Source organism: Capra hircus, chromosome 2 (assembly GCF_001704415.2).
Source record: "Capra hircus breed San Clemente chromosome 2, ASM170441v1, whole genome shotgun sequence".
Classification (NCBI taxonomy): Eukaryota; Metazoa; Chordata; class Mammalia; order Artiodactyla; family Bovidae; genus Capra; species Capra hircus.
Window position 1 is genome coordinate 8853976 of NC_030809.1, and position 21467 is coordinate 8875442.

A 21467-nucleotide genomic window follows, 5' to 3' on the forward strand; every position below is an offset into this window, starting at 1 on the left:
TGAAAAAGTTGGCTTAAAGCTCAACATTCAGAAAACAAAGATCATGGCATCTGGTCCCATCACTTCATGGGAAATAGATGGGGAATCAGTGGGAACAGTGTCAGACTTTATTTTTGGGGGCTCCAAAATCACTGCAGATGGTGACTGCAGCCATGAAATTAAAAGATGCTTACTCCTTGGAAGAAAAGTTATGACCAACCTAGATAGTATATTCAAAAGCAGAGACATTACTTTGCCAACTAAGGTCCATCTAGTCAAGGCTATGGTTTTTCCTGTGGTCATGTATGGATATGAGAGTTGGAATGTGAAGAAGGCTGAGCACCGAAGAATTGATGCTTTTGAACTGTGGTGTTGGAGAAGACTCTTGAGAGTCCCTTGGACTGCAAGGAGATCCAACCAGTCCATTCTGAAGGAGACCAGCCCTGTGATTTCTTTGGAAGGAATGATGCTAAAGGTGAAACTCCAGTACTTTGGCCACCTCATGTGAAGAGCTGACTCATTGGAAAAGACTGATGCTGGGAGGGATTGGGGGCAGGAGGAGAAGGGGACGACCGAGGATGAGATGGCTGGATGGCATCACTGATTCGATGGACCTGAGTCTGGGTGAATTCCAGGAGTTGGTGATGGACCGGGAGGCCTGGCGTGCTGCAATTCATGGGGTCGCAAAGAGTCGGACACAACTGAGCAACTGAACTGAACTGATTTTTTTAAATATTTTATAATATTTACTTTATTAAATAAAATTTTATAATCTAATTTAAAAAATAGAGCATGTCTCAAAGACAAAAAAATTAGAAAAACTCCAGTATCTTCAAACAAAGAAAAAAGCTCAAAAACTCTGAGGCAGAAACTAACATAGTACCTTTAGGGCTGTTTGTCTGGAAAGCTGGAGGTGGACAAGTTGCGAGGAACTAGGCTGGAAACTTTGCCCTGTACCTGCCTTCAGATAAGATCATGACAAGAGCTGAATTAAGTTCAAAGGGCTTCTAAATATAAAAAGGAATGCATCTGAGTTGGTCTAACGAGACAGATGAACCTAGAGCTTATTATACGAAGTGAAGTAAGTCAGAAAGAGAAAGACAAATATTGTACAGTAACACATATATGTGGAATCTAGAAGGATGGTACTGATGAACCTATCTACAGGGTGGCTATGGAGATGCAGACATAGAGAACAGACTTTTGGACACAGCTGGGGAAGGAGGTGGGATGATTTGAGAAAGTAGCACTGAAACATATACATGACCATAAGCAAAAGAGACAGCCAGTGGGAATTTGCTGAATGACACAGGAACCCAAAGCTCACGTGCTGCAACACCCTAGAGGGGTGGGGTAGGGAGGGAGGTGGGAGGGAGGCTTAAGAGGGAGAGGACATTTGTATACCTATGGCTGACTCATGTTGATGTATGGCAAAAGCCAACAAAAGCAACTATCCTTCAATTAAAAATAAATAATTTTTTAAATGAATAAAAGAACTTACTGATGTTCCTCAGAGCAGGAAGATGCCAAAGCAAAAAATAATAATAAAATAAAATAGACCTATGGCAACCCACTCCAATGTTCTTGCCTGGAGAATCCCAGGGACGAGGGAGCCTGGTGGGCTGCCATCTATGGGGTCACACAGAGTCGGACACGACTGACGTGACTTAGCAGCAGCAGACCTCCCTGGCTACACTGTAGACAATCGTTTCAGTGGAAGTGGGATGTGTAAAGGCAAAAATAGATGACTTTGTGTAACGCTCTTGGACATAAACCAAACTTACATGTTGATGAATGAACATACAGTGAGAATATTAACAAGCTTAAACAGGAACCACGTACACAGTAGTTAATACGTAACTACATAACTACATAACACGCCAAGGTGCAGAAATAAGAATTCATGGGGAGAATTCTGAATGGATATTAACTCGTAAGGGCTTCCCTGAGATCTCAGTTGGGAAAGAATCCGCCTGCAATTCCGCCTGCAATGCAGGAGACCCTGGTTCAATTCCTGAGTCGGAAAGATCCGCTGGAGAAGGGATAGGCTACCCACACCAGGATTCTTGGGCTTCCCTCGTAGCTCAGCTGGTAAAGAATCCACCCACAATGTGGGAGACTTGGGTTCGAACCCTGGGTTGGGAAGATCCCCTGGAGAAGGGAAAGGCTATCCACTCCGGTATTCTGGCCTGGAGAATTCCATGGACTGTATAGTCCATAGGGTTGCAAAGAGTCGGACACGATGCAGTGACTTTCACTTTCACAATTTCACTGACTTGTAAAACTTAGGCCAGCATTCCCTGAAGTTGATGACGAAGGGGATCTTACAGTTCATCACCCCACAATGCTCCACGTAGAGAGATGGAGAGGAGTATGGGCATAAGTGCGCACCTACTCGGTGCCTCATCCGAGTCCGTTTGACAGATGAGGAAATACAGGCTCAGAGACGCCTACCATGGTCCTGAGTTCACACAGCACAGTGGTATGGCTGAGATTCACAGCTGAGGCTGCAAGCTCCACGGGAGCAGGGAGCAAGTCTGTCTTCATCACTGCTGTCCCTGATGCATGTTGAATAATCGACTCTCTGAACATAACGCTCAAGCTCCTTCTAGTACTTCTGGGCTGTTATAGAGGAAGAAGGCTAAAACAAGTATTTATATAAATGCTAGAACATGAGAAGGGAATGATATGAAGGCTGCCGAAAGGCTCCACCAGGTGAAAGGGGCTTGGGGAAGGCTTTCTAAAGAAGGTGGACCCAGCGCTTTGGGATGAAGCGGATGACAGATAAGAGCTGACAGATGGAAATATGGGTTTCCTTGTCTTTTGAGAACATGCTGAGAGTCAGCAGCTGCAACCAGGCAAGGAATGTGACAAGATCTGGGGGAGCGCAGCTCTTACCTGAAGGCTCCCATGCCATGAGAGAAGATGATCAAGGGGTATCCAGAGTCCTTTGTTTTAAAGGGGCCATTCCAGCTAACAGGCAGGCGACAAGATCCTAGCAGAGACATGGGGTAAGAATCTCCGGCTGCCCCTACACTAATCCCAAGGGCAGCCTGAGCGCAAGCAAGGTGGGGACCCAGTGGCCCTCCTCTCAAGAGACCCACCTTTCACCTGAGCAACCCAGGACAATCAGTCATTTACTCTTTCCCTTTTTCTCCCCTCGGGAGCACGAACACAACAGAAAGTGGGAAAAGAAAGCCAAAGGGGGAGTACTGAACAACTTATGGGCAAATCCCTGAGATGCTAAGGCAGTCGGTAGAGTTCCTAACGGTGAGGTCTTTGGGGGAAGTGGATGACTCAGCGTGATCTGACCCAGAAGAGGGAGGAGCTAGAGGGGCAACTGCAGGAGATGGTATGCTCCTTGGCAGTCAAGAGTGCTTCTTTAATCTAAGCTATAGCTGACACAGAGCGGAAATAAGGCACGCTGGATACATGAGTAATAGCTGCCACCTATGGAACACATTCCACATCCCAAGCACAGCACCAGAATGCGTCTTTTATATACATTACAATGTATATACACGTCTGACTTTACAATCCTGCAAAGGTAGATGTTCAGACACATTCAGTAACTGGCCCAAGCCCCACAGCTAGTAAATGATAAGGACTGGATTCGAATCCAGGGCAGTCTAACTCTATAACTAAAGCTCTTCAAAAAAATAAATAAATAAAGCTCTCCTGTCTGTAATTCTCTCCACTCTCCATACCACACTGACTTACGGATGCCCCACTACAAAAGGGCTGGACAACACAAACTATAAGGTACTGTGTCTGCCTGGAGATCTCCAAGGGACATAATTAAGCAGCTGGGAGAGCACCCAGGGGTGAAGCCAGCTCTTACCCACAGCCAGGTTGAACAGTAACCCCCCCCAGCGCTTATTAAACTTCAGGTATTCGGCCAGGCCAGCGAAGTACTCATAGCGGGGAATCCACAGCGGCTGCTCCAAGGTCTCCTCTGCCTCTTGGCACGGGTAGAACAGTCGAAAGAAGCTGCCCTGTAAGGAAAAAAAGACAGCAGCTGCTCGGAGCAAGAAGCCCAAGCATGGCTTCATTTCCCAACAGACACGTTCAGCAGTTGTTTGAGGGTACCAGCCAAGTACTAAAACAGGGAAACTTTACCTTCAATTCACATACCTGAATTTTACACTCAGAAAACCCAGAAAGAAGCAATTTTATGTTCAGCATTCACATAAGGCTTATGTTATTTCAAACAGCCAACTGTATTTTGAATTACATTGGAGGGGTACTAAAATATTTCCAGTGCTTGGGCTATCAAAAAAAGATTTCAATGTGGCTGGAAGCCCAGGCCTGGAGGAGCCCCAGAAGTGAAGGAGTAGCTCTCTTGTTGAATGGGGTGACATTGGTGGCACCCTGGGCAACCCTGGAGCCTGGCCCCTGGGAGGCAGCAGCAGCACATTCACTCTACATGGGGGTATGTGCCTCTCACAAGGGAGAGGGAGAGTTCAAGGGCCAGCAGAGAATGACCTAGGAACTGAAGGAGGGAAAGTCCCGGACTAAAGTGGGAGGGCGGAACAGACGAGAGCAGAAGAGGAGAAAAAGGAGACTGTCTTCCTATGTGGGGCCGGGGAATCAAAGGTCAATGGCACATAGCCCACTGCTCCTCCTCTCATACACTCAGATTAGGGTGAGATCCAAAACCTTTCCAGGATCAGGCACCTGCTCTCAAGACATCAGAGAGCTACCTTTGAAGTTAGAGGCCCCAGTTCCTCCAAGTTGGGAAAAAGAATCCATCGTCTCTTGTCTATTGAGATGCTTCTAATTGAAAAGAGGAGAAAAGTTCAGGGGAAAGAGACCTGGGTGCTCAACAATCAAATCCAGACCAGCTCTGACTCAGGTTTCCCCTAGCTGGAATTACATCATCAGACTTGTGACAGAAGCAGTAGAGACACGCTGGAGACACTTACCTGGAGGCTCTGACCCTCCATCACATCCCCACAGCCTACGAGGTGGGGTCCCGTGACAGGCGGAAAGCTCATGGACTGGTTGACCCCCATCTCATCACCAGCTGAACGAAGACTTGGGCAGTGGCTGAACTTGACAGCTGGAGGGCGGAACACAGAACAGCCTCTTGCTGGTTTCCTCTCAGCTTCCTGTTGCTTATTCTTATCAGCCACCCCTCTCTACGCCTCCTATCACCCCTCCTCCCTGCCAGTGACGCAGACAGTCTTCCAATCATCCACCTTGCTACACTGCCTTTACTAAGGTTTGCTGTGCTGTGCTTAGTCGCTCAGTCGTGTCCGACTCTTTGCAGTCCCATGGACTGTGCCAGGCTCCTCTGTCCATGGGGATTCTCCAGGCAAGAATACTGGAGTGGGATCCTCCTGGGGATCTTCCCAACCCAGGGATCAAACCCAGGTCTAGGGGGCTGCTTTTTCTGTTGCTGTTGGTGGAGAGGTGAGGAGAAGATCATGGAAAGGAAACAGAGCCTCCATACTCCTCAAAACCCACTAACAAGTGTTCATTTAGCACTGACTATGTGCCCAGCACAGCAGCAACTGCTGCAGAGAACATGCCACAGACCTTGTCCTCAGGAGGCTAAGAATAACAAACACAGCCACTAACATCTATTATTTACTATGTGTCAGCACTGACCTAAGATTTTTACATACTCTGCGTCATTTCATCCTCTCAACAACCATCTGAGGAAGGTACTATTAAGACCCTGTTTTATAACCGAGGAGACTAGGGTATGAAGAGGTTGAATAACTCCCCCAAGTCACACTGCTTCTAGGTGGCAAACTCAGGTCTGTCTAATCCAGACCTGAGCTCTTAACCCCTCACTGATCCTGCTAGTGGGGAGACAAAATGATGTACATACAAAATCACTGACCTAAACTATAAACTATAAAAGGCACTTATTTGGGTCTTAAGTATGAGGAAGATTTTCGAGGCAGGGGAGAGGGGAGCATTTTTATACAGGACATAATGTAAGAGCAGAAAGGGCCAGAAATAGGTTAGAGTATGATGTGGGCAGGAGATCAAACAGGAGCCTTCCACGTGGCAGGCGTGCATGCTCTGACTAGAAAGCATCCCTATAACTCGGTTGCTTCTTGTTTGCTTTTTTTAAAACAAGGATGCCTTTTTTTTTTTTTGACCGTGCCGGGTCTTAGCTGCAGCCTGTGAGATGTAGCTCCCCTGACCAGGCCCCTGCATTGGGAGCATGGAGTCTTAACCTCTGGACCACCAGGGAAGTCGAGGTTACTTTTTAAATCAGGACTAATGCCACTGCTCTTCCTTCCTCTTCAATTACATCACCGCCAGCAGCAGTAGCAGCTCGCTTACTCTGTGCCAGGAACTACACCAAGGGCTTCACATACATGTATTATTTAATGAAATCCTTACAATAATTCCCTGGGATATGAATTGCTAGCTCATCTTACAGACGAGGAAGCTGATACTTAATAAAGTGAGGCAATTTACCCAAGAACAGTGAACAGAGCCAGAATCTGATCACGGGCAATGTGGCTGTGACAGTAGAGAATGTGGTCCAACTTCCTAACATTCATCCGATCCTTCCCTCCTACGGAGATCCCTTGTGATCTGGGTGGGGCTGACACCTCTCTAACCTCTAGAGTTGGACCTGTCAGCCCTACATATCCCCATCAGTATCTGGATGAAGAGTGGGCTCATGACACATATTGGGCCAACCAGGGCAAAGTCTAGGACTTTGGTCTGATGGTAGAGTGTGGACAAGCTCTTTCTTGTTTTGGACTAGCATGAAGTGCGGATGTGAAGCCTTGAAGTGTCGCAGCCACTTTGTTACCTTGTGAATGAAGGTACCCGTGGAGGATGCAGAGCTGAGAGAATCATAGAGAAATGCAGTTATTTGTGAAGACATTAAGAATCTCTGAATTAGACTATACCTGAAACTTGGCCCACTCCTAGACCTCTAGTTACAAGACCCAATAAACCCCTTTTTATTGTTTAAACCAACTGGTTTAGATTTCTACTGCTTGAACCAAAAGCATCTAAACTGATCCACCGAGTCCTGGGCCACAATTTCAGTCATTGCATTATTCTGCTTTCTTTAAGATGCTCTGGGATGGATTAGGTAGTTCGACTCAAAACATGGAAGAGACAAGGTCTCTGGACAAGAGGAGACCTTAGGGATCACTTCTCCCCACAGTCGTCCCCTGCACCACCACCCCGACTCAGCTCACTACAGAAATGTGCTTTACTGATGAAGCGATCAAGGTCCTAAGGGGTTAAGGGAAATGCTCAAGGTTACCAGAATTATTATTACACACAGATCTCCTCACTGCCAACTTCCAATTGTCTGGCCTAATGGAAAACTCCAGACAAGCAATAATCTTAATGCCATTCTACTTAACTTTGGAAGACAATAAGTGATATTCTTTCTACTACAGATTTGCTTCATCTTGTTTCTCTGAAGCAAATTTAAAAACCGAATTCTTTTTAAAAAGACGCTAAGCTCCTGATGCAGTCAGTGGGCTATTTAGCCAAAGGGAAGTTGGATGAGTGGTGCTTAGTCTCAGACCCTGACCTTTTCTGCTTGAAGGCAAATGCACAGAGGACCCACAGCAGGATGGGGAAGAGGCACAGGACAGGTCGCCCGCGAGACAATGAAGCAGCTGAAGTTTTATTAATATTTGCTGATTGAGTGAAAAGGAGAAGCAATAGGATTTGGGCAACTAAGTAGATTTGGGGAGTTATGCAAGAAGGGAGAGCCAAAGGTGAGTCAGGTTTCAGGACTGGGTGACCAGAATGCTGCTAGCTTATAGGAAGAGATGCAAGTCTTAATCCAAAAACAGAACACTGCATGAGACAGGAAACAGGACAAGGGCACTTGAAAATGCCTATAACAGAAGGGCAGCAGAACTCTCTGGTAATCCTGGAAAGTTTCTGGGAAGGCCATCAACTAAATTGAGTGAGGCTAACATGAAAACAGATCTGCATTCTCTGGGCTCATATTGACTGATGCCCAAGTAGAATGGAGAGATGGGAAAATCCAGCCTAACTTACAAATTTTTGCCTAAGAAACATCCACAGAGCATCCAGTGTCATATCTAATAAATGCCAAGGAATTCTCCAAGGAACTCAGTCCAGGTGTCTCTACCTACTTTGGTTCACCTTATCTAAACAATTTGAGGTGATGTCTACCTAAAAGCCTCTCTACCCACCCAAACCTGCCCCACCCATCAAAGCCTAGTGAAATCTCTGGTACTCTGTAAAGCTTCTCAAGTCCTTCCAATCTTCCCTCTTCTCCACTCGAGTATGTATGCATCACTCACCTGATAACCAATCACAGGCTGCCTCAGGATGGCTCTTGAATTAGTACCTACTCTAGCAGTGGAAACAGTGACCAATTTTATTTTCTTGGGCTCCAAAATCACTTCAGATGGTGACTGCAGTCATGGAATTAAAAGACACTTACTCATCAGAAGAAAGCTATGACAAACCTAGATAGTGTATTAAAAAGCAAAGGCATCACTTTGCCAACAAAGGTCCATATAGTCAAAGCTATGGTTTTCCTGGTAGTCATGTACGGATGTACGAGTTGGATCATAAAAAAGGCTAAGCACCAAAGAATTGATGCTTTCAAATTGTGGAGCTGGAGAAGACTCTTGAGAGTCCCTTGGACTGCAAGGAGATCAAACTAGTCAATCCTAAAGGAAATCCACCATGAATATCCATTGGAAGGACTGATGCTGAAGCTCCAATACTTTGGCCACCTGATGTAAAAAGCTGATTCATTGGAAAAGACTCTGATGCTGGGAAAGATTTGAGGGCAGGAGGAGAAGGGGGTGACAGAGGATGAGATGGTTGGATGGCATCACCAACTCAATGGACACGAGTTTGTGCAAACTCCAGGAAATAGTGAAGGACAGGGACGCCCGGCATGTTTCAGTCCATGGGGTTGCACAGAGTCAGACACGACTCAGCGCTCAACAACAACTAGCAGTTTTCAATCAGTGACTTGCCTCCAAGAAGTGGTCCAAGTAGAATCTAGATCAGAGGTTCCTGAATCTATTATTTCACAATCACCTGGAAAACTTTTCAAAAACAAAGCTTTTAGAGCCCCATTGCCAGAGATCAATTAGTTTATAAAGCTTCCCAAGCTTTCTGACCCCCAAGGTTCGAGAACCTCTGGTCCAGATGGTACCCAGGATTTCTCTTTTTTTCAGACATGGGCATACAATAAACATTTACTGAGTGGATATGGTATTCTAGCCCACCATTTTCATATTAATGAAAAGATAATGATTATGATATCACGTGGTTTAATCCCCATGGCCACCTAGAAGCATGTTCCTGCCAGTTCCTGGCTTAATGTAGTGGTTTGCATAGAACTGGTCTCAGTAACCAATTGATCCAATGAATGCTATTTAATTTTTCACACACTTACGCCTTATCTCTTCAGATATGCTACAGAGGTAGAATGTGTTTTACATTTCTTTGGAGGATAAACCATCTATCCTCATGCTTTCCCCACACAGAGGGACCCCATAAATGCTTCCTTTATTTGGCTTTGATTTAAACCCTCTCAATTCTTTAATCAATGTCTTTTTGATCTAAAAATTAGACTACATGGTATAGTGGGAAAAGAAAGGCTTTGGTGACAGTCTGAATTCCACCTCCACCATTTAACTGGCTGTTTAACCTTGAGCAAGTTCCTTCAATTCTAAGCCTCTGATAATTTTTCCACATGATAGAAATAACAGTCACTCATGAAATTGCTGATGAGGATTAAATGAAAGTATATGAAACACCTAACATATAGAAGGCACAATAACCATAACTAGCTACATGATCTCTTAGCCTAAGTTCCTTGTGAGTAAAATGAGGACACTTCATAAGTGAAATTTAGTAACAAAAGCAATATTGCCTAGGGTCTGGGGCATTTTAAGTGCTCATAAAAATGTTAGGAATTAATTAACAATTTTATGTCTCTTTTTCTTTATACCCAGCCAAGCTTTTCGGAGAAGGCAATGGCACCCCACTCCAGTACTCTTACTGGAAAATCCCATGGGCAGAGGAGCCTGGTAGGCTGCAGTCCATGGGGTCGCTAAGAGTCAGATACAACTGAGCGACTTCACTTTCACTTTTCACTTTCATGCATTGGAGAAGGAAATGGCAACCCACTCCAGTATTCTTGCCTGGAGAATCCCATGGGTGGGGAAGTCTGGTGGGCTGCCGTCTATGGGGTCAGACAGAGTCGGATAGGACTGAAGCGACTTAGCAGCAGCAGCCAAGCTTTTTTCTTTTGCGGGGGTGGGGGGGGGCGGGATTTGTGGTTTTCTGGATTAAATCCTTTGACAAAATGGTTTCTTTCCTTTCAGTCTTATCAGGTCTGAGACACCTATTTCAAAATCAGTCCCAGGTCTCCTGCATTGCAGGCAGATTCTTTATCGTCTGAGCCACCAGGGAAGCCCTTATATAGGCCCAGAAGATCCCAAAGGGAACAGAGAGGGCTTACATTGCAGCTGTCCATCTCCTGCTCGGGCCCTGATTTCAGTGAGCAGGGACCACCCTTCTGCCAGCTGTGTGGACTTTTCATCCCTGGCTATTTCAGGACATAGTCCAAGATAAGCACTTCTCTGGGGCTTCCTTTCAGACAAAGCTCTCATTAGTCTGTGATCTCTGGGGAAGTGAGGAAATATCCTGTTCTTAGAGGATGGAGACACCAGGCACTCAAGGGGCAGGTTTGAGCAACAGAGGGGCAGCGCTATAAAAGGAGCCAAGATGAGAGTATTTCAGAGCATTAATAATTACAGTAAAAATAATCTCTCTCGCTTGTGGAGGCTTTACAGTTTACAAAGTACTTTCACACATATTAGCTTATTGGCTCCAGAACATAGCCTCAAGCTAAGACGGAGAGCAACTGTCATCTCCCCTTCGTAGATGAAGAGAGTGAGTCCCAGAGAGGGGGTGTGATCTGCCCAAGGTCACACAGCAAAGGAGTTGCAGAGCTGCAATAATAAAACCCAACTCTGCTGAACTCCAGTTCTGAGCAACTCCGTGGGTTGGGAAGAAGGAATGGTGACCCTTGTTCCATCAGCATGAAAACCAGGAAAGTGAGGCTAAGAGTGAAGCACATAGAAGGTGCGGAACATAAAGAAGCCCAGGTTTCAGAGGGGGTGTGCCGAGAGCTCACGGTGGGGCTTCGGGGGCGCCAGGAGTGACAATGCAAGATGACAGCCGGAGAGTAAAGGGTGCGGGTGGATACTGGAGGTGTCTCAACAGGAAACAGAAAAGGTGAAAGACAATGGGGAGCTCCTGGGATTGAGACGAGGCGCCCCCAAACAGGGCTGGAATGTGACAAAATCCGCAGACACCTCAGTTCAGAACAGAGGCTTTCTCCAGACTTACCGAATCACGTTGATCCCTCAGAAGCAGCCCAGACGGTCAACTCGACGGAAACAAGAAACTGTCCAGGAGCTGGTGGCCCCTTGGTAATTGTAGTTTCCAGAACGCGACATTAGCACTTAAAAGCATGTCCCGCCTCTGTCCAGAACTATAATTCCCGAGGTGCATCGCGAAGAGTGCCCATAAGATCCCAAGACTACAATTCCCAGAGTTCTACACGGCCCCTCTTCGTTGTGGGAAACCTGCCGAAGTTCGGGATGAAGTACGATTCCTCCCCCTGGTGGTCGAAGAGCCGCCACCAGGATGACAAAGCCCGAGCGGAGGGTTACTGTTTATAGTCCCGGCTAGTAACCCTCCGCCGCACCGTTCCTCAAATAATTCCTGGGTGTGCCTGGAGATAGACAGGGATTAGCTTTATTCACAGGGGAGCTGAGGAGATCTGAGCTTATTTTGTGTCCTTTACGAACCTGTACCTGTTGACACGTGTGATAAATTCAGTTGTCCTTCCGAAACTCCTATCCAAGAACTGAGAGAAAACTGAGAGATTCCTCCCTGTCCCTCTGTCCCTAGCCCCTCCTCCCTCCACCCTCACTTTGCTGGCTCTGTGCTGGTTCTCAGAGACACCCTGGTGAACGAGTTGTGTTGCTAACCTCAGAAGAATTCACAGCCCAGCGGAGGATCCCGACAAAGGAAGAATTACACAGCGATAGTTGCTCTAATGGGGAAAGCCCAAAGGGTTATGGGAGCCTTCTTGAAAGGGCTAATCTGCCCAGGCTTGGGGGAAATAGGACAGTGTCTTCAAGGCTTCGTAGAGATCTTAGAGAAATGTTAAAATTGAGAACTGAAGGAATAGGACTTGGCCAGGAATACAGAGTACGAAGAATATTTAACACTCTGGCTGGAGCAGAGTGTGAGGAATGGAGTCTCAGGAGTCTGGTAAACTTCATAAGAAAATTGGATCAACCAAGCAACTTAAAAACTTTTAAAGACTTCCTACTCCTTGCTGAATGAGGTCCCAGCTTCTTAGCTTGACATTCTAGGTCCTCCCTAACTTGCCCCAAACCACCAATTATTCTGAAGTGTTGCTCATGGTTTTTATTTTTGTTTTTCTGACAGAAATTGCCCTTCTGCCTTGCCCCCAGCTACGTTCACCCAGTCTCAAGATGTTGTAGGTTCTCATTGTTCCCCCCACACTTTTATTCACGCTCTTCTCTCCACCAAACACTCTGCCCTGCTTTGTGTCTGTCGAATCCCGTTCTTCCTTGACAATTCCTCTCGATCCTCCCTCTCCACGAAGCCTCCCTGATTCCCCTCCAGTCCAAACAACTTCTGCCCCCTCTCAGTTGCTGGGATATTTGTGTGCACCTCTCATTTGGGGCCTTACCTCACACTGCCCTGTGCCATCTCGGTGGGAGGTCTTAACTCTCCATTAAACTGTGAGTTTTTTGAGGTCAGGTGATGAGTCCTACAGCTGATCCCTCCTCCCTCCCAACCACATACCCTCAAATTGCCAGTGTCCAGATTCCATGCTTCAGGCTTCTTTAGACCCTCCTCTCCTCCTGACACACCGTCACCACCACCATCCTTCCAGGAACCAAAATAAAGTCATCAGGGGAGAGTGATTGTAGCACCACACTGTGGTAATCAAGCCACAGTAATTAAAGCTGTGGTTGGTGGCGGTGATGGCAGAACATAAAAACCTTAGTGCACATCAGAGATGGTTCTCTTTGGCTAATTAATTAGTGCTCTGCAGCTGGCACAGAACACATGACTAATCAGAGTCCCTAGTTAGGAGAGGGGCCACTGCAGTTGGTTTCTCTGTCTCCGACTCCCAGACTAGGCCATGCTGGGGACATCTGCTGGCCAACTAAGTTTTAAACTTCCCAGGAAGAGGAATCTCACAGCCTCCTTTGTCAATGTTAGGAAGATCTTCTTTGGGCCCAAACTCCTGTTGCAAAATAAAATACTTGAGTTCAAATGCATTTCCTTCCAGTCTAGTCTTTTTGGAGATAACAACCCAAATGCAACGGTTTTTAACAAGTGGTTAATTTCCCAGGCTTTCACTATAGATCCCATCGTCCAGTTGTCCAAGGATCTCTTCTGGTTGACTACCATCCCATTCCAGCCTTTACCTTGTTGCTGAATTACTTTATTCATTTTTAAACATTTGTTTGTTTATTTGGCTGTTCCAGGTCTTAATTGCAGCACTCGGGATCTTTGATCTTCATTGCAGCGTGCTGATTCCTTGGTTGTGGCATATTTAGTTGCAGCGTGCAAACTCTTAGTTGAGGCATGTGGGATCTAGTTCCCTGACCAGGGATTGAACCCAGGCCCCCTGCATTGGGAGCTCGTACTCTTAACCACTGGACCACCAGGGAAGTCCCTAAGTTACTTTAAGTTGGCATCTGAGTGACCAGTTTTGGGTTTCCTCTTCTCCTCCCTACCTGCTGAAGTTGATGGACAACGCTTTTCGAAATCAAACTATAACATGCATACAATAAAGTGTGTGAAGTGCACTAACTGTACAGCTCAACCTTTAAAAAAAATTTGATATAACCGTCACCCAGTTTGATATGTAGAACATTTCCAATACCCCCAAAATGTGGTCTCTGTCCCTTCCCAGTTTATAATCACTCATCCCCTCAAGGGAGCCATCACTTTTTGTCTCTATCATCTCTGGACCCATTTGGAGTGTGGATGAATCCTCTTTTAACGTCTTGTTAACAGGCAGAGTGTGTACGTTTAATAAAGATCAACATGACTTAGTGACTGAACAACAACAAACAGGTAGAGTGTACATGCTTAATAAAGATCAAGAACAGTAACTGTCCTTCTCTATTATTGTTGCCATAATAATAGGATCTATTACTGTTACTGTAGTAACAAAATTAAGTGCTGGAAATAGGGCAGCAGTAAATAGAGAGATTAATTCCCTACCCACATGGTACTCTCATTCTATTGAGAGGAGCCAGATAATAAACAGATAACCAAGGTAATTGCATACTCTTTAAATTTTATTTATTTTTGGCCGTGCTGCATCTTGACTGCTGTGTGTGGGCTTTCTCTAGTTGTGGTGAGCAGGGGCTACTCCCCAGTTATGGGGTGCAGGTTTTTCATTGTGGTGGCTTCTCTTGTTGAGAAACACTAGCTCCAGGCTCTCAGTCTTCAGTGTTTTCTGTCTGAGGGCTCAGTAGTTGTGGAGCATAGGCTTAGGGGCCCTGCAGCATATGGGATCTTCTTGGACCAGGGATTGAACTGGTGCTACCTTCATTGCAAGGTGGATTCTTAACCATTGGATGACCAGGGAAGCCCGATTGCACACTCTTAAATGTTCTAAAGGAAATAAGATGCTTTGATAGGGAATAAAAGGAGTGAGCTATTCTCAATAGGATGATCAGGGAGGGATTCTCCTCTGAAGGCCTGGCATCAGAGCTGAGCCTAACCATACCTACCATTTCTTTTACCTACTACGTGTCAGACATGTCGTTAGGAACTTTCAAATCCTTTAGGTCATTTAGTCTTCCTGGGAAGTATGTCATAGTTTATTTTTCAGACAAGAAAACAGAGGCTCAAAGAGGTAGTCACAGACAGCATTGATCCGTCTCTCCTATCCTCTCATCCCTTCTGAGCCCCCATGCCAATGTGGTGGTCTCCAGCAACGGGGAGCTCCTCCACTCCAAGTCCCTTTTCTCTCTGCTTCCTTGACTGGGGGCTTTCTTAGGTATCTAAGGACGAGGAAGGGAGAGGCACATGGCCCCCACCTCAAGGGCAACCTTCAGCCATCACAGAAGCCAGTGACTCCCCATCCTTAGATAGGATGATTCTGAGATGCAGTTCACACTGTCTCTTAGAATTTCCAGGGAGCTGAATCCAGCTGCTCACAGCAATGAGCTGCATATGTATGCTCCCCATCTTATTTTCTCCCCTCCTTGCCTCGCTTTCCCCATGCTATCTCTTCTGCTTCTTGAAATCACCTTCCAAATAGATCACGAGCACCCAAGTCTCAGGGTTTGCTTTTGGGGGAACTCAAGCCACCTCTTGCTCCAAGCACAGCAAAGTAATTGGGTACATAACATTCTCTAATTGTGCCATGTCCTTTCACCCTCCATGCCTTTGCAAGTGCTATCTCCTCTGCCAAAACACGTGTTGAATCCATTGTGATCCATCCAACATCCACTTCACTCTATCCCTGCCATCCTCCACCTGATCATCTCCAGCTTCCAGTGTTCAGAACTGGTAAGAATTGTGTTTGTGCCAACTGCTTGGCACACCTTGTTTCATTCAGTTGGCATGGAGATTCTGAGGCATCAGTAGTACCATTCTTGGTTTGCAGGTCAGGAAACTGAGATTCACAGAGGCCAGGAGACTTGCCCAAGCTTTGCAGTTAATAACTGGCAAAGCCAGGGACCTAAATGCAGATCTACTTATTAACTCTGGGCTAGAGGGAAAGGGTAGGAATCAGGGTCTCTGAAGTTGCTTCAGCATTCCCTGCCCATCAGATTCACTCCTCCTTCTCATCCAGTGACAAGCTGGTCCGTGGACAGGCATGCCCTCGGCCACCCACATGTGTTTTTTTGTGCTCTTTCCATTTGCTGGTGCTATGTCTTTCCCATCTGCTCTCTGTCTAGTCTTTCAAACTGAGCAGAGATGTCAATTTCTCTGGGAAATCCTTCCTGGCTGAATCCCCCTGGGTTTTCCTGACACTCACTGGCATCCCCATGACAGCACACATCACAAGGCAGCGAGGTCCCCTGTGTGCCCATCTCCTCTGAACACAGCCTTGGGCTCTGGAGGCCATGGATGCCATCTTATTCATCTCTGTGGGCCTGGCACTGTACCTGGCACAGTGGGTGTTGGTTAAAAGATTGAGTGAAAAACTTCCCTGGCAGTCCAGTGGGTAAGACTCCAGTCTTCCAATGCAAGGGGAACAGGTTCTATCACCGGTCAGGGGACTAAGATCTCACATGCCCTGAGGCATGGCCAATATACATATATATAGAGAGAGAGTAAATGAGTAAGAGGCACCCAGTAGAGACTGCAGACATGAATGCCTTCAGAGTCCAAGCAAGTCAGGTAAATTGGTGCAAGACAATAGGAAGCAGGAGGGACTATAGCAAACTGGACAGCCAGCGGCTCCCCTGAAGTATTCATATTCAATTAAAAAACATGGGTGGGTGAAATTCAGCCTTTGTTCAAAACAATGCTAATAATAATAGTTATAGTAACATACTCTGCACCAGGAGACTAGGTGCATAGTTCAGAGTGTGGGTTCTGAAAACTGGCTGCTGGATTTGAATCCCAGCTCTCCTACCTGTTAGCTGTGAGACTTTGGTCAAGTCACTTAACCTTTCTGAGCTAGTTTCCTCTCTTGCAAATGGAAATAATTATACCTACCTTACAGAGTTGTTGTGAGGATTCAAAGAGTAAGTACATGGAAAGTATAGAAATTGGTGCCCGGCACATGGGAAACACGTGGGACGACAGGCTATTGCCGTTCCTTGACAGTGAGTGCTCAGGGAGGGCCTTCCTGCGGAGGTGACATGTAAGCTGAGCAGCCACCCGTGATGAACTCTGGGAGAAGAACATTCCAGGCAGGGGGAACAGACGGGGGAAACGTCCTAAGGCAGAAATGGCTGTGCTGGGTCTAGAGCACAGTGGCCAGAGAGTGGGGCTGGAGACAAGGTCTTGAGAGCAGACAGAGCCCAAATCACGGAGGGTCTTCTAAGCCGTGAAAAGAATATTCCTGTGTGATGGAAGCCACTGGGGCAAGTTTGTTTCAAAACTTAGGTTTTATTATTATTTAGGTGCTGTGAGGCTGACAGACCAGGAAACAACTACCACTGAAGAAACAGTTTGGGACTTTCTTGGCAGTCCAGTGGTTAAGACTCCATGCTTCTACCACAGAGGCCACGGGTTCCATCTCTGATCTGGGAACTAAGATCCCACATGCCATGCAACGCAGCCAAAAAACACAGAAAAAAGAGTTTGTTGCACACACAGACGGCAAGAGGAGCGGGCACACCAAGCCACAGAGGGCCCACATGGGAAAGCACCAGGGTCAGTCAGGAGGAAGAGGGAGGGAGGGAGGCAGGGGAAAACACAGGCAAGGGCCTTTTTTGTGGTTTCCATGGGAGGAGCTGGTGAGAGAGCAGGCAGGCTTAGAATTGGCTCGTATGCTTAATTTCAGTGGACTCTGAGGCATGGGGACTGTCTCCAACTGTTTCTGGTTCCTGACCCTGGGGTGCATAGGGCAGTGGAATCGTGGTCCTGAGTGTGAATGCCCAGCAGAGGATGTGATGGATTTAGTTCATTTCAGTCACTCAGTTGTGTATGACTCTTTGCGACCCATGGACGGCAGCACACCAGGCTTCCCTGTCCATCAACTCCCAGACTTTGCTCAGACTCATGTCCATTAAGTCGGTGATGCCATCCAACCATCTCATCCTCTGTCGTCCCCTTCTCCTCCCACCTTCAATCTTTCCCAGCATCAGGGTCTTTTCAAAATGTCAGTTCTTTGCATCAGGTGGCCAAAGTATCGGAGCTTCAGCTTCAGCATCAGTCCTTCCAATGAATATTCAAGACTGATTTCCTTTAGGATTGACTGGTTTGATCTCCTTGCAGTCCAAGGGACTCTCAAGAGTCTTCTCCAAAACCACAGTTCAAAAGCATCAATTCTTCGGTGCTCAGCATTCTTTATGGTCCAACTCTCACATCCATACATGACTACTGGAAAAACCATAGCTTTGACTAGACGGACCTTTGTCGGCCGTGGTTGGTTTTGTCTGGATTGGTTGGGGTGTTTTTTTTTTTTTTTTTGGATTGACATTGTCTAGATTGGTTGGTTTGCATTTGAAAAGCAGGCTCAAGGATGAGCTATTCACTATCTGTAGGAAATGGCTACCCTAGGGGAGGCAATCCCTGCCGGGTCAGCAAGGCCCTGGTGTCAAACATCAAAACACAGAAGCTAAAAACACAGGGTTAATATGGAATTGCAGCCAAGGCGGCATGGGGCTTACATTTTATCAAATCCCCCAGGCTGCTGTGAGGACACAGTGAGCAAGAGAAAAGCAGAGCCCAGAGCTCAGTGCAATGATCCAGGTGTGAAATGATGGTGGCCTGGACTATGGAGGACGCAGGGGACGTGGGAGCTGGCTAGCAGCAGGGTCTATATGAGGCGGGGCCGCAGGACCTGATGGACATCCAGTGAGGACACCTTTGGATTACAAGAGGAGAACTGAAGCCCATCTTGTTCTTATTCTGGGGTTCACACCTGTGTTTCCTTCCCCAGGTATGAACTGTACCATCTCACTTTTTTGATGTTGAAGGTGTAGCAAAGGGATTCTAGGAAATAGAGATTCAAATAAAATGTTCAACACAGTGCCTGACACACAGTAGGTACTCAGCAAATCAGTAGCCTTTTGTCCCATGAGGGAAAGCAGAAAGCCCAGCAGATCTGATGTTAAAGAGATTGTGGTTTGGCGCCAGTTCTACCGCCCACTGGCTGAGTGGCCCTGGACAGGTGATTTCACCTCTGCATTTCCTGTCCCTAATCCGGAAGCAGAAGTAAGAGTCCCTCACCCTTCTGGTGCTTGTAAGAATTAAATGAAGTGATGTACAATATGTCAGGGTCTCCATCAATTAAAGCAATAACGATCACATCTTTAGGAATGTCAATCTAAGCCAGACTCCTGAGGTAGGGCCCAGACTTTAGAAGAAGGGCATTGAACCCCTTTCAACTCCACCTCAGAGCACCTCTAGGCTTGATCCCTGCCCCCAGCTCCCACCCCTCTGCTGAACATCTCCTCAAAGAGCCAACAGAAAGCTGTGTTTACTCTGCCAAGCAGCATCCCTAGGGAGGGAGGTGAAGACAAATAAATTTTCCTGCCTCAGCTCTGGAAAGCAGGCTGTTAGTTACCTGTGGTTCCAGGCAGCCTGCCTGCTAGGTAAACACTTGCTAAGCTGGCCCTAGTGCTTAACCCCTTGGCACCCAGGGCTGAGGTGGAGATGTCCAGGCGTGGACAGCTCTGGGAGACTCCAGGAACTAGAGGAGGCTGGGCGTGGCTTCTGGAGCCTACAGAGAAGGTCTAATTCAGGTGAAATATTCAGGAGAATGGCACAGAATGACTTCAGAACTAGCGTTTAAATTGGCTTTACTTGGCCTGTCCAGATTGGCTGTCCCTCGGTCCCCACCCTCCACTCCTGCCCCAGGAATGCAGGCTCCAAAGGAGCAGCAGGAGCTGAAAGCTCAGCCTATGGTTTTCAGCAGGTGTTCTGGTTTGTGATGGGCTGGACCAGAGATGCCCGCTCACCTCAATCTCCTCTGGCTTCCTCCAGATAACAGAAAACCGCCGTGCGGGAAGCAGAGGCCTGCCTCCCTGGGGAGGAGCCAGACCCTGGGCCACAGCTGGGTGGGCCAGTTAGAAGGCAGTCTTGGGCTGACTATCATCATTCATATATGTGCATCCCTGTAAAGTTTGCCAAGCACTTTCCCACATGTTGTCTCATTTAAGGAGCCCCATAATGAACCTGTGAAGCAGAAATTAGCCCCCGCCCTGTGATGTAGTGGTTCAAAACCAGGCTCTATTACTCACTAGCTGTGATGCCTTGGAGCAATCACTTCACCTCTCTGAACCTCATTAACCTCACCTGTAAAATGGGGTTGAGAGCTGTCCTGGAAGTTTTGCTGCAAGGCTTAAATGAAATCATGGATCCAAAGAGCTCAACAGCAGCTGCTGGCACGTGGTCAGCAAATCTGTAAGCCCTTCCTTCAGATTCCTCATTTTATAGAAGAGGAAAATGAGGCTCAGTGAGCTGTCAACTCTTAATCTTCAAAATGCTTTTAAAAAAATTATTCGAATGCATAGTGAGAGGCTTCCCTGGTGGTTCAGTGGTAAAGAATCCACCTGCCAGTGCTGGAGACTCAGGTTTATATCCTGATGGGGCAAGATCCCACATGCCGTGGAGCAACTAAGGCTGTGTGCCCCAAGTATCGAGCCTGTGCTGAAGAGCCCAGGAGCCACAACTGCTGAAGCCCTCGCACCCTAGAACCCTGCGTCTCCACGACAAGAGAAGCCACTATGATGAGAAGCCCGAGCACCACAACTGGAAAGCAGCCCCTACCCACCACAGCTAGAGAAGAGCCCACGCAACCACAAAGACCCAGCACAGCCATATGCAAATAAATATATTTTTTTAATGCATCCTAAGCACCTGTCAAAGTTGTATTTCACTCATTCATGAGGAATCTCTCAGGATGACAAAGCTGGCTCAGAGGGGTACGTGCTAATCCACTTCAGTAGTGTTAGACTGTTTGCAACCCCTATGGACTGTAGCCCTCCAGACTCCTCTGTCCGTGGGATCCTTCAGTCAGACTACTGGAGTGGGTATCCATGCCCTCCTCCAGGGGATCTTCCTGACCCAGAGATTGAGCCCACGTCTCTTGTCTCCTACATTGGCAGGCGGGTTCTTTACCACTAGCACCATCAGGGAAGCCCCTGGTTCAGAGGGCTCATTGATCAGCAAAGCACAGGGAAGGCTGAAATAAGATTGCTAGTCAGAGTCCCAGCTGGCAAATGCCCTACAGCAGAGGTCCCCCGCCTCCAGGCCGAGGATGGCACCTCCTTGTCAGATCAGTGGCAGCATGAGATTGAAAATAAAGTGAGCAGTAAGTCCGGATGGAAGGGGAGTTTGGAGAGTGGACACATGCATATGTGTGGCTGAGTCCCTTCGCTGTTCACCTGAAACTATCACAGCATCGTTAATCAGCTATCTACAATTGTTGTTGCCTTTAACCCAAGGACTATAGCCCATGAAGCTCCTCTGTCCATGGGATTTCCCAGGCAAAAGTACTGGAGTGGGTTGCTGTTTCCTGCTCCAGAGGATCTTCCCAACCTACGGATCAAACCCATCTCCTGCGTTGGCGGACGGACTCTTTACCACTGAGCCACTGGGAAAGCCCATACCCCAGTACAAAAGTTTAAAAATAAAGAGCACAATAAATGCAACGCACTTGAACCATCCCAAAACCATGCCCACCATCCCTGGTCCATGGAAAAATTATCTTCCATGAAATTGGTCCCTGGTGCCAAAAAGGTTGGGGACTGCCACCCTGAAGCACATGACTGTAACCTTTGGGGTGA

General features: G+C 47.0%; 1 protein-coding gene across 1 annotated transcript in view; it reads right to left on the minus strand.

Moving 5' to 3' along the window:
• The window catches only part of PAFAH2 (platelet activating factor acetylhydrolase 2), a 38489-nt gene extending 27026 nt beyond the window's left edge, over positions 1-11463 (minus strand). The window contains exons 1-4 of the mRNA XM_005676826.3: positions 11332-11463; positions 4905-5041; positions 3821-3974; positions 2878-2974 (exon numbers count right to left, since the gene is read on the minus strand). Coding sequence (XP_005676883.1) covers positions 2878-2974; positions 3821-3974; positions 4905-4994 — 341 coding nt within the window. The 5' untranslated portion in view covers positions 4995-5041; positions 11332-11463. The remainder of the gene's footprint in view (positions 1-2877; positions 2975-3820; positions 3975-4904; positions 5042-11331) is intronic.